At 43.2% G+C, this 13,831-nt stretch overlaps 1 protein-coding gene across 1 annotated transcript; it reads left to right on the plus strand.

The window, feature by feature from the left end:
• Positions 1-3,315: 3,315 nt before the first annotated feature.
• ASCL1 (achaete-scute family bHLH transcription factor 1) lies at positions 3,316-6,201 on the plus strand. Its single transcript, XM_014063517.2, has 2 exons — positions 3,316-4,067; positions 5,819-6,201. Exon 1 carries the CDS (start codon positions 3,335-3,337, stop codon positions 4,025-4,027), a length of 693 nt encoding a protein of 230 aa, XP_013918992.1. The 5' UTR covers positions 3,316-3,334; the 3' UTR covers positions 4,028-4,067; positions 5,819-6,201.
• Positions 6,202-13,831: the final 7,630 nt, after the last annotated feature.

Raw genomic sequence — 13,831 nt, forward strand, 5'->3', positions numbered from 1 at the left:
TAGGGCAGTTGCCAGGCACTATTTTTTGTTTTCTAAGTTTGCCAAGAGAAATCTTGAAAATAAATATGAAGCTGTATGATGCCAACTCACATGTAAAATTCATGTCATTTATTTAATGAGTAGTTTTATTTTAAAAAACCACAACATCAGAAGACTGGAGCCAAGAAAGTGCCAAGGGAGGCATAACTGATACTCATGAACCCAAGCACTGCTTCCCCAGCACTGCATGGGAGATTTTCTTTATGCCAAGCAAATTGAGAAATGTATTTCCCCTCCATCACTCATAATCATGAACCTAAACCCATACAATAATTCTTTCAGCCTATTTACAATGGTGGCTGGATATTTGTCCTCAGTGAGCCATTTGTGGCTGGATATTTGTCCTCAGTGAGCCATTTTGTAAATCTCTCCTGAGTCTTGAACAGGTGTTGGTCTGCCTTGTAGTGATGAAATTTGTAGAGCTGAAAAGTTCCCTGCTGTAAAAAAAAAAGGTCAAAGTGAAATGGCTTTGAATTTATTACCTATCCAAGAGACAGATATGGCTTAAATCTTAGGGGGGGGGGGAAAAGCCTCTTTGGGGAAGAAGCTATATTACTTCTAGTACAATGTTTCTCAACCTTGGCAACTTGAAGATGTCCGGACTTCAACTCCCAGAATTCCCCAGCCAGCAAATTGAGAAACACTGTTCTAGTACAATGATGGCTAACATTTTCCAGACTGAATGCCTGAACCCCCAAAATGCAATGCATGAACAGTCCGGTGCATGCACTCCACCCCCGTGCATGCACATGCAACTCCCCATGCACCCTGCTCCCCCCTCCGTGCATGTGCTCCCCTCGCACATGTGTGGCAGAGACCTGAAGACCAGCTGGCCGGAGGGAGGCGCACATGCATGTGCGATGGAGCTGAGCTGGGGAGAGGTGCTGCATGCTACCTCTGGCATGTGTGCCATAGGTTCACCATCACAGTTCTAGTATGTATAATGAGTGTTCTCCCAAGAAGCAGAGATTTCCTCTTATTTGAGAAGAAATCCATCAAAATGTTTCTTCCTATTTTATTTATTTCAATGGAATTGTATGAATATCCATTTCACCACTGCAACTCTGGGAAACTCACAAAATGTTTTTTTTTAAAAAAAACACGAATGTATACAAATACGTATCTTGACAATCTAGAAATAAAAAATGGACATCAAGCTCTTGTTTGTAAGAGGAAACCATCTATGTTCATTTCTGTTTCTGTCAGTTTGACAATCATTTTTAGCCAGATGTAAACCCAGTCAGGGTGAAGAATCTTTTGAAAAACCAATATTTTGAAATTTGAACTTGTTTCTCCCAAGCTAATTTCTGTTGCAATACTCTATTTCCTACTGGATTCAGACCTGGAAATGTAGTTCAAAAAGGCACTAAAACATGGCTATTGTGCAGCAATTTTCTTTCACCTTATGGCCTGCAGATGCTTTGGGACTCAGAGGTTTTGTGCACACTGGTAAGCTTGGGGAAAATATCTATTTATGCACCCACCAACTCTCTATAATGTAATTTTTCCCTTAATTGTTTGTAGCTTATTTACTTGTAGTCAAGTAGATTTTGGGGGGGGGGGGATAAAGCAAAAGCAAAATACTGGAATAATGATTTGAATCTGTATTAGTCTACCTGGTTATTTTATATATTGAATCATTCTAGTTTGTCCAGGGTGGCCCAAGGCAATTCTCTGTAAAGTATTATCCCCTTAACTTAAGGGCCTTAAGGATGCCTGTTTGGACAACCCTTATTATTAAGGTTTTCGGAGTACCTTCAGCTAACAATTCTGGTGAATATGAATGGGAGTAAATATGGAAGCTACATTAGGACCAGTCGTCCCTGAACAACGTGGGATTTCCAAGTAAATACGCATCATCTTATGCAATTTCAAAGCAGGTTTTTCCTCCCCTCCTTTCTTTAGGAAATATCACTAATCAATTGATCGGGCAATTTAATCAATCATTTTGAAAGTATCTTGGCTCTCATAGAGCGCTAAGAGAGGCAGAAACGGGGATTTAAGCATCCTTTGTAGGGGAAAGCCTCCAGCTCCCGGACGCCGCCAGGTTGTGCCTGAAAAGCGGCCATCCTTCTCGACCTCCGCAGCTTCCCAGCGCTTTTCAAGCGGGCGACGCCACCTCCTCTATTTCATCTCAGCCTCCTCAGCGCCTTGCAGAAAAGCTTGTCCTTCCGAATCCCCGGCAGCCCATCCGCCGCTTTGGGCCACCCAGCTGGCTCTCCCCCCCACTTTACATTCGAGCCCATAGATGCTTCTGAAGAGGCGCCGCCAACTCCCTCAGCCCTAGAAAGGGTCCGAACCCGTCGGGCAAATTCCCCGTCCCTTCGGACAACCAGCCGTCCGCCCGGGAGACTCGAGCGCCCAGCGTCCCGCATCCTTCCCCGCTACTTTTCCTTCCCCCTCCTTCTCGCCCTCTCCCCCCCCCGCCCCATCACCGCCTACTTCTAACGCTCAACCAATCGGCGCTCGCTGCTCCGTGCGCCCCCCCCACCCGTCCTCACCCCAAACTGCGGTCCAGCCCAATTGTTTATTCAGCGGCTGGGCCAACGGCACGCGCCGGGCGCACGCACTTGCAACAACAAACCTCGGAAGGGGAGAGGCGGAGGGGAGAAGAAGGGGCGGAGCACCGGCCCAAACGCGTGTGCGGGGTTTTCGCCGGTCTCTCCTACCGCCTCGTGCACGTGCGCGCGGGCGGGCGGGCGCTTCCCGGCGTCTCGAGCTTTCCTCGCCACCCATCCATCTTCCTCACTCACCCCACCCGCAAAGAAAGTCCTTCCACACCCCCACACCCCCGCAATGAAAAGGCGGCAGCTCTCTTCCGCCCGCTGCCATTCACTGCAAAGCCGGGAGTGTGTGGAAGGCGCAAGGTGCAGGGTGGGTGTGAGGAGACGGAGAGGCAGCCGAAGGGGGAGGAGGAGGAGGCGCGAGCGTAGGAGTGGGGGGGGGGGGGGAGAGTGAAGTGTGAAAAGAAGGGGGGGAGGGAGAGACGGCAAGCGGAGCTTCGGCCATCCCTTATAAGAGAGACAATCTCTGGTCCTTTTTTGGCAAAAGAGCTTTGGCCAAGCAGGCTGCACACACGCGAGCGCCACGAGCCTCCTTCGGTTGCAAAGAAAGGGGGAGGAGGGAAAGCCAAGCGGTGCCATCGGAGCTCGCTCGCTTTCTACCTTCTACAAGCCTCCCCCTCCTTTCCCTTCCCGATTCCTTCTTCTTCTCCTTCTTCTACCTCCCCCGCGCCAAAGGCCAGCAAACGCCGCGAGCCCCGCCGCGCGCCTTGCCTCCTCCGTGCGGCCGCCCAATGGCCAGTGGCAGCCCTGCCAAGATGGACAGCAGCGCCAGCCAGCCGCCGCCTCCCCCGCCGTTCCTCCAGCCCGCCTGCTTCTTCGCGGCCGCCGCAGCGGCCGCCGCCGCAGTAGCCGCTTCACAAAGCGCGCAGCAGCAGCTGAGGCCGGCGGCGGGCGGCCAACAGAACCAGCCCTCTCCGGGCGCCGCCAAAGCGCCTGCTGCGGCTGCGCCGAAGCAGCCTCAGCAGCAGGTCAAGAGGCAGCGCTCGGCGTCGCCGGAGTTGATGCGCTGCAAGAGACGCCTCAACTTCAGCGGTTTCGGCTACAGCCTCCCTCAGCAGCAGCCGGCGGCGGTGGCGCGGCGGAACGAGCGGGAAAGGAACCGCGTCAAGCTCGTCAACCTGGGCTTTGCCACCCTCCGCGAGCACGTCCCCAACGGCGCCGCCAACAAGAAGATGAGCAAAGTGGAGACGCTGCGCTCGGCCGTCGAGTACATCCGAGCCCTCCAGCAACTGCTCGACGAACACGACGCTGTCAGCGCCGCTTTCCAGGCCGGCGTCCTCTCGCCCACCATCTCCCCCAATTACCCCAACGACATGAACTCCATGGCAGGCTCGCCTGTCTCCTCGTACTCCTCGGACGAAGGGTCCTACGATCCCCTCAGCCCCGAAGAGCAGGAACTGCTGGATTTCACCAACTGGTTCTGAGAGGCCCTGGTGGCCCCTTGCCGCGTTGACTTTGCAGCAGGTGGGTTTGGCTTGGCTTGGCTTCTCGGGCAGGGATTCCAGGCACGGGGAGGGGTGGCAGCCGCAGCGGTGGACACTTGGGGAGGCGCCGGTGGCCCCTCGTGCGCATGGAGAGGAGGAGGAAGGAGGAGAAGGAGGCAGCTTTGCTGGTCCTAGAGAAGGCCGCAGCGGCTGCTGTGAAGAAGGGCATTTTACAAACTCAGCCGGCTGACTTTACCATAAGGAATGTGGCAGAGGACTCCAAAGACACTTATGAGGGTTTGGGGAATGAGAACTGCATCCCATTCCCAGTCCCATAACAGTCTTAACCTAGTCCTTGACAGGGGCTGTCTAAATAACCACAAGTTAACCACAAATGGCTGCTGCTTTTGTGGAAGATGCTCAGTGGCAAAACAGAACCCCAGCTTAACACTAACCGAGCTTGACATGTTGAGGGAGAGCAGCCACTAATTTTTTAACTGACCTCATTAAGCTGTTCTGTTTGTGCAGCCAATGAGACTTGATCTGTGGTCTGTTTTTTTTTCAGTTGATGGCAATAAGTTTAACTGAGAATGGGGTGACTTTATTAAAACTGAAGATCTTGCTTAGATTCCCAAGTGACAAGTGGAAGATGGGGTGGGGATGGGGCATGTAGGCGTATTAGCATGTGAGGCTGCTGCAGACCATTCCTGCAGTAGCTTGAGTGATTCTTAGTAATACCGGTCAGTAAAATAGCCCTGGCCTAAATGGGTTTGTGTATTGTAAAATATGACTCCCTAGATAAGGGAAAAAAAAAACAATTGTTGTAGCTCTGGAAAAATAGTTTCTATACCTCTGGGAATCTTGGTGAGGCAGAAGGCTTTTCTCAAGTAGCTGGATTCCACTCTACTTAGACTGGTATTATATGTTCCCTTACATTAAAGCCCCACTCCAAAGCCCCACTCCCCTAAATAAACAAGTGTAAAGATCAATTGGAAGACATTATCAGATACCATATCTGAGTTTTTGTTTGCTGGCCTTATAATCCAAAAGCAATTTATCTGGAAGAAAGTCAACATTTCCAAGTAAACAGGGCCCATAGTTTTGTGATACAAACATCCAAAGGAAATCATTTCCAATTGTGACTGGTAGGGGATGATACCCATCCTGTGACAGTAAGCAGGACCATCCATGGCCATAAGTAGACAACTTGCGTCACATCATGTCACACATTGTCATATCTGTCACCATAAATAGATTGCCTGTGTCATGTCATTTACATCTTGAGCCTCATCATCAGTTCCTGATTGGAAGATTGTGTGCAGATTCTTTTGAGATGTGCCATAGAAGAAAAGCTCAAAAAGACTAATTAAACAGCCCTGTATTTAGTGCAGTTAAATGCATCTATTTAATAGATGCATCTTCCTATGTGATATGTTTTAACACTACAGACAAAAGCTAAAAGTACTCTGTTTTTCTATATAAAAGCATCTTCAAGACTTTTAGAATAGACACATATGACTGAACATCCTAGGACTGAATTGTTAAATGGTGACACTGAATGTAATGAGAATTGTACAACAACTCTAAATGATTTACTTGGTAGGTATTTAAGAAAAATCCAAATGGGCAAGTATAGTGCAATCACATATGCACACATTTAGAAGTTAAGACTTGTTTTGCTTTATGGAGTGGCAACCTGTCATTCCAAAGCCAGCTGTTTTGAGAATTGCTGTTTTCCATTTAGGTCATATGTTAACATCGCTTTGTCTTCTCTTTTCTTATGTTGCACAGGACTTCCTGGAAAATCATTCCATCTTACTACTACTACTTTCCCCTTTCGTTGTGGAAAGGAAAGGAAAGCCAAGACACTGAATGAAGCACAGAAGGAAATAAACTTCCTCTCCACAAAACCTGAAGCACTCCCAAATTCTGCCTTTGCACTCCAGCTGTTTAAAGAGACATGCAGCCCGGGTCTGTGGGCATTTACTAGGAAATAAAGTCCACTGAGCTGAATAGGACTTACTATTCCCAATAAGTATGCATAGAATTACAGACCAATGATTCAATCTCTTATACACTTACTGAAAGTGTAGCTTGCTTGCAAGTAAAGATGTAAAATCAGGCTGCACACAATGGACCCAGAAGCAAAAAGGAGAGCTGTGATGTGAAAATATCTATCTACCTATTCTTTACCCCAAAGTTAAGTTATACTGCCTATTTCACTACTGCCTACTCATAAATCTTCAACAGAAGTAGAAGCTTCCCTTTTTACTAAAATACAGTATTGCCTCTACCCCTTTCCAAAAAATGTTTTCACTACCTTCTGGCCATAAATTGAAACACAAGCTAATTATATGTGTCAGAAAGTAACAGGATTCATTCAGATAGAACTATTATGTGGTCAGACCAACATTAAGCATATTTGCTAAATTCAGTAAATTTATTCTGAAATTTGTGTGAGAGGGCCTGCAATCCTGGTTGCCTAATGCTTGTGAAGCTGTGGAAACTCCAAACTATGCTCTACTCAAAGAATTGTCTGAAATGTCCTATCTTTGTCTACTGTCCAACTACCATGCTTCCATTTTTTTCTTGCAAACTTTTTATTATATATAAAAAAATCTATTTGTATCAAGCCTAACCAATTTGGGGGATATATTAAGCTATTTTTGTATATAAGAGCCAGAAAAATTTATAGCCTTTTTTGTACAAATGGTATAAAATATGTATATCTTGATAACTTTTTTAAAGATATGTGATGCTTATTACCTCTTCCTGTCTAGATATGTGTGTGTAGACAATATGACCTTACAACTGCCATGTTTTTGTTATGTGGTTTTGTAAAGGACTTGGAAATGCCTCCAAATGTACTTTAGCACCAATGTGTCTTACTTTTTTATAGAAAGTTTGCTAATGTATTAATAAACAATGTTCAAAATGAACAAACTTTATGCAGCTATTGTCCAAACACAAAATGGTAGCTATTTATTTTACAAGCTGCTGCCTTTTGAAGAAAAAAGAAAAGAGAGGGAAACACTCTTTTACTGCCTTTCCATTCTGTTTTATTATAAACTCACAAAAGTCATGTGTAACGACATTTTATACAAAATAGTTTGGTAATAAACTTTGTTTCAATTAAAATGAAGTCTTCCTGGTTGTTGTGTACCGTTCTGCCATTGATTAAACCTGTACAGGAAAGGCAAATATTTGGGTGGCATGTCACTTCTAAACAGCCATATATAGGATTTCTATACAAAAGCTCCCCATATTATGCTGGTATTCTTTTGCCTTTCTATTTTGTAAATGTCTGTTAAATCAAGAGAGGCCTGCCTGTCTGCCTCTTCCATTGTCCTTCATTGTAACCACTGGACATTTCAAAATTTTCTCCATAGAATGGATCCCAGCAGAGTGGGGGCTCTTTCCTACATCTACAAGTCTTTCAAATTTGACCACCTTCTGATAAAACAGGGTGTTGAGGATAGATCAGATTGGGCCGGGGGGGGGGGAGGGGGGATTAGGAGGCTGACTAGTAGGGGCTTGCGTGGAGAGGCTATTAATATATAATTGCTTTTAATGGCTATTAATATATAATTGCTTTTATAAGTCATTGTACATAAAATCGCTGGAGGTATGAGTCAGTGATGGAAAAATCAAACTAAAAAAATTATTAAGCAATGAAAGAGAACTGCGTACCTTGGATTCATTGATCTTTCTAGCTGTTATGTTCTCTCAACAGCGTGATCTGTGTGTAAAAGTACCCAATTACCAAGACTCAAAAAGAAATTGGGGCCTTCTCTCTCACTCCTTTTTTGGCTAGCCTCCTTGTCAGTTAGTAAAGACGTGACTAGAATCTATCTCAGGCTCATTCCCCACCACTGCCACCCTCTTCCCCATCCCCTTCCCCCCCCTCTCCTGCTTTCGTGCTCAGCTCCTCCAGCGTCGCTTTCCAATTCAGTTTGCGCGTCCCAACACCACACTAAAGTGGCGTGCATCCTATGAAACAAGCATCCTATCCAATGAAAATCAAACGGCTCAAAGTAGGCAGCCACACCGTCTTTCAAATCCAGCTTGCTCAAAACGAACGGCAAATCATGCAGAAATTATCCAGGCATAGGCTATAAAGGAATTTTATTTAATTTGCTAGCATTGCATTTCCATACATTCAGCCTCCCCACCCACCCACCCACCCCCGCCCTTTCCCCCTTGTTTCTCTCTTCTCCCCATTAATATGCTGCTTGGAGAGAGAATGGGAAAGCAAGCAGAAAACATCCCAGCACTCTTTACTTGACTACAAATATTCATTGTTGAATTTGATCTTGGAACCACTGTTTGATTATGAAAATAGCAACGGTTATCACCCACCCCCATCTGTTTCCCCCACCCACTTTCCTAAGTCTGATCTCTCTCTCTCTTCCTCCCACCCTCCCTCAACCCCCTCTCTCATTTTTTTAAAAAGATTTATTTTTATACTGGTGCCATTATAAGGTTTCCAAACTGAATTTAGCTATAATTTATGGCTATGAATAAGAATCCTGATCATTTTGATCTGAATGGCTAAGTTAACATTTCCATATGTGGTCCAATGTTGTGTGTGTGTGGGGGGGGTGTTCCATCTATTTCTCCCTCTGTCCCCCCCCTCTAACACACACACACACACACACACACACACACACACACACACACACTAAATCAGATCTGAAGATGATGCTTCCTCTGAGAGATAAATGAAGTTCTTTCACTGCTTCTAACAAAGTCCAAGACAGTAACACCCATATTTTATCTTCTGAATAGATCATATCACTTCCCTGGGGGACCAAGAAGGTTGTGAGGTAAATCTCTGAGCATTTAAGCATTACAAAAGTTTTTTTGTTGTGCTAGGAGGAAAGCTACTCAGGAACTTTGACATGTTGGATTCAGCATTTATAAACTCCATAAACCAAAGAAACCACTTTAATTGCATGGTTCGGTTTTCCAATTACCGTTATGGACTGAGATGAGTGAGGACCAGGTCAATTCACTAGAAATGCAGGTGGACATTTTAATGGCAAGGCAGAACCTGACAAAGCCTTTTGCAAATACATCTCAGCTATGTTTTTTTAGCCCTTTATAATAAACGATTAGTGGATCAAGTCAGTAAGCCCTGTTTAAAACGCAGAAACAAAACATGGCTGCAGGCAGCCCAAGAGGCTGCAATGCTTCACAGAAGAACTGGAGGTTGTCTGCAGAGATCCTTTGGTTAGAGCGGAGCTGATGAGCGCAGACAGGGAAAAGATGAAAAAACAGCTACCAACATGCAAGAGTGCGCCATGACAATGGGCTAGCATCCGTGCCTGAATACTCATGATATCCTTTTTGGAATAAGCCATCCTATGTAGAGTGCAGAAACAGAGCAAGAAATAATAAAAGCCAAAGAAATAAAAGACAGGGGGAAAAGAATCAAAGATAAAATATGCTTATAATAAAGTCATGCATTATACGTCTCCACATCTTTTTATCCTTGAATCCATACCATACCATCCTTACAGTACATTTCAATCAGCTTTGTTTTCTAAACTTCTCCACTCTTCTTTCTGTTGGAAAGAGAAATACTCATTTTTAAATAATGAAGTGGACAAAAACATGTTACTTTTGCTTGTTCTGGAAATATTTTTTTCTCACAACAGGTCTTTCTACCACTATTTGCATGTATTAAAATTTTTCTGTTTCCCTATTTTTAGTGACCATCATGAAAAAATACACAAATTCAGCTTCTTGCCTTATTTTTTTACTGTTATATGTAACTGTTTATTATGAACTTGCTGCTCTTACAGTTATCTGACTCTGTACACTAGACATAGTTTACAACAAAACATACAATGTATGACATTACACTAAATATTTCTCTCTCTCAAATTCCCATCTGTAGGAATTTATAGTTTATTTATTTGTATAAAATTTATATTGCCACCTACTCGCACATGACGAATCAAGGCAGCTTACAAAGATATAAAAACACACATAAGAGAAATAAAATAATAATATAAAGAAAAATAATAACCCTCCACACATACCCCACATATCCTGGTGACAACACACATTTATTTTATTTATTTATTAATAAATAAACAAAAACTAGAATAAGAATAAAAATACAGTATCAGGGATGATAGGCACGTTAGTGCATTTATGCATGCCCCCTCTAATAACCACTTAAGTATGATGTAATCCAATCAACATTAAGAAAACAAAGATCATGGCATCTGGGCCTCTCAATTCCAGGCAAATAGATGGGGAAGAAATGGAGGTAGTGACAGATTTTATTTTCCTGGGTTCCAAGATGACCGCAAATGGGGACTGCAGCCAAGAAATTAAAAGACGCTTGATCCTGTGAAGGAAAGCTATGGGAAATCTATGCAGAGATATCACCCTGCCATAGTGTGTATAGTCAAGGCTATGGTTTTCCCAGTTGCAATGTATTGCTGTGAAAGTTGGACCATAAGAAAGGCTGAATGCCAAAGAATTGAGGCCTTTAAACTATGGTGCTGGAGAAGACTCCTGCGAGTCCCTTGGACTGCAAGGCAATCAAACCGGTCAGTCCTAGAGGAGAACAACCCTGACTGCTCTTTAGAAGGCCAGATCCTGAAGAGGAAACTCAAATACTTTGGCCACCTAATGAGAAGGAAGGACTCACTGGAAAAGACCCTAATGCTGGGAAAGATTGAGGGCAAAAGGAGAAGAAAACGACAGAGAATGTGGCGGCTGGATGGAGTCACCGAAGCTGTAGGAATCAGCTTAAATGGACTCCTGAGAATGGTAGAGGACAGGAAGGCCTGGAGGAACATTGTCCACGGGGTTGCAATGGGTTGAACACAACTTTACAACTAACAACAATAACAAAGGTCCACGGAATTCAATTTGTGACTGAAACTGTGAAAATTTGTAGTTGAAACAACTGAATCAAATAGAGCAGTGTTTCCCAAACTTTTGACATATGTGTACCCCTTCTATAATTTTCGTAACGCTGAGTACCCTCATAAAAAACATATGCTTTAATAAAAATTAAAATATATTTATTTTTTATTTTTTTGGTACATACGCAAAATAAACGAAAGTTATATTATAAAGAACATTTATTTGATTCAATGAGAAGGATGAAATTGTTTATGTTGAGATGACAGATCATCATAATTTGGTTCCCTGGTTGTTAATTTTAATCTGAGATGCGGTTCCACATCCAATAGTCTGTTCCTTTTTTTCGACTTAATGTCTACAAATGCAGAAAAAGCAACTTCGCATAAATATGAAGTTGGAAAAGGCAAGATGTATTTCAGGACTTTTTCTGTTAAAACCGGATACACATGTTGCATTTGTAACCAGAATGATGTTAAAGTACACTCCTTATGTTTATTTCTCAAGAATCCATCCGTACCCCCACCAAACTCTTCCTGTACCCCTGGGGATACGCGTACCACACTTTGGGAAACACTGAAGTAGAGCATTACAGACTTTGACAACTCTATTAGAGAAATCATATTTTTACAGTCACGTTTAGAACGATTTATATTACGTTTAAAGTGGTTGTTAGTGTGTATATTACTGTGATTAAAACAAAAAAAGTCAATTAGAGGTAAAACTTTACTACCTATAATTTTGTATGTAATATACCTAGGTCAGACCACAAGCATCGCAGTACTAAGTTACCCAAACTGAGAATTTTGAGCCTAGCAGCATAGGGAAGTCTATTGTGTACACAAGAGTGCAAGACTTTTCTCATGAAATACTTCTGAACCCACTCAATTGTTCTGATGTCAGATATATGGTGGGGATCCCAAACAGTTGAACAATACTCTAAGATTGGTCTAGCATAAGTTTTAAAAGCTCTAATTAGCAATACAATCTTTCCAGGAAAAAAAAAACCTGCGCAAAATTCATACTAACGATTTAATGGGCTCCATCCCGTTCTGGGTTACCTAGGCCCACTGACAGAACCACGAATGTTAGAGTGGGGGCCAGTCTAATCTCTGGGGGGAGGGATGTTGTTCCAGAGAGAGGGAGCCACCATGGACAAGGCCATTCTTCTGGGTCCCGCTAGATGTATCTCCTTAGGGGATGGCCCCGCAACATTCCTTCATATTCAACAACTGTCAATCCAAAAGGATCAGTTTTCTGATTCATATACCTTGTTTGCATCATATAATCTATCTAACATTTGCAATAATCACTCGACAACATAGAATCATCTGTGTACTAAAGTACATTCATTCCCCCAATCAGCACACCTTAATATCATAACAACACGCTTTACATTTTATCCATAAACGTAGGCATCTAGGCCATTCTCCATGAGCAATGCCAGACTGTTTGCTAAGCATTTCATATATTCCCATGCACGCTTTGCTCTGAGCACATTCAGAAATCAGACGTCGACCCCACATTTGCCCCAAATATTTCATAATTCAAGTTTAATCACTTTATCCTATTGTACGTCTTTTCTAAATAAATAAATGGATGGCAAACGTTCTTCTTCACATTCATATTTTCCTCAATGGCCTGTAGCTCATACACTTTAGGTTAGGAGATATATGCTCTAAACCAGGAGTGTCAAAATTGCGGGCTGGATGTGTCATGCACTGGCCATGCCCATGTCCAGTTTATCAAAGGGGAAATAAGTCATGATACATCACATGATGCCCCCATGACAATGAGAGTTTGACACCTTTGCTCTAAACTAACACCCCCCCCCCTCAGTCAATACTGGGTGTATGTTTGTATTTGTGTGTATAGGTATGTGTGTGTTCAGTCAGTGAGTGAGTGCATATGGCTGGAGAGATAGGGGTGCAACAGGATTTACATATAAAAAGAAATGTCCACAATAGTTGATGCTAAAGGGATCCAAGGTTTTCAGGGTTGTTTTTTTTTGAGAAACTATGGCAAAAAATAATAATGGTTAGGAAGATCTCCAAATATGATTGATGATCTAAGCAGGAATAGTAAACATCAGCACCTTAAGGGAATCCAGTTTCAAAGGCTCAGTTTCGCCACAAAATGAAGCAACACCCTCCCTTTTTGTGGTGTGTGTACATGGACAAAATGGTGCAATATTAATAGTAGAGCCAATTGGACTGAAATGAGCCACTGTTATGAAAAATGAAAAGTTAATATACTTCCCATCTTCTCCCTTTGTTTAACCTGCAGGCCACTTCAGCTGACTGCTATCTGCAGTTCGGCGGTTCAAATCTCACCAGCTCAAGGTTGACCCAGCCTTCCATCCTTCCGAGGTGGGTGAAATGAGGACCCAGACTGTGGGGGCGATATGCTGACTCTGTAAACCGCTTAGAGAGGGCTGAAAGCCCTATGAAGCGGTATATAAGTCTAACTGCTATTGCTATTCCTATTGCTAACCCTTCTTTCCATCTTTATTATGAATGTATGGTTCCTAGTTACTTCTTTTCCTTTCTCTATAACAGCTGGTCAAACTTGACGTCTCCAAGGCATTGGACACCAGTTTCCATTTGAAGTTTATCATGACACAATCATACTCTATAACCCAAGCTTCCCTTGTCTGTGGAGATGCTTAATCATCCAAGTCACGGTAGTCCCAAAGATACTTTTCCAAAAGGCAACTGGACTTTCTTGATTTTTTTTTTCTTTGAAAACATTTCACTTCTCACTCAAGAATAAGATGTATCTTTTATTTAACTTGTATTTTTACGTACACTGAGAGCATATGCACCAAAGACAAATTCCTTGTGTGCCCAATCACACTTGGCCAATAAAGAATTCAATTCTATTCTATTCTATAGAAGCTAATTTAGTTCAGAACTGAAG

The sequence above is a fragment of the Thamnophis sirtalis genome, unplaced genomic scaffold, assembly GCF_051295495.1.
Source record: "Thamnophis sirtalis isolate CommonGarterSnake01/CBP01778 unplaced genomic scaffold, rThaSir2_p1.2 scaffold_9, whole genome shotgun sequence".
NCBI lineage: Eukaryota > Metazoa > Chordata > Lepidosauria > Squamata > Natricidae > Thamnophis > Thamnophis sirtalis.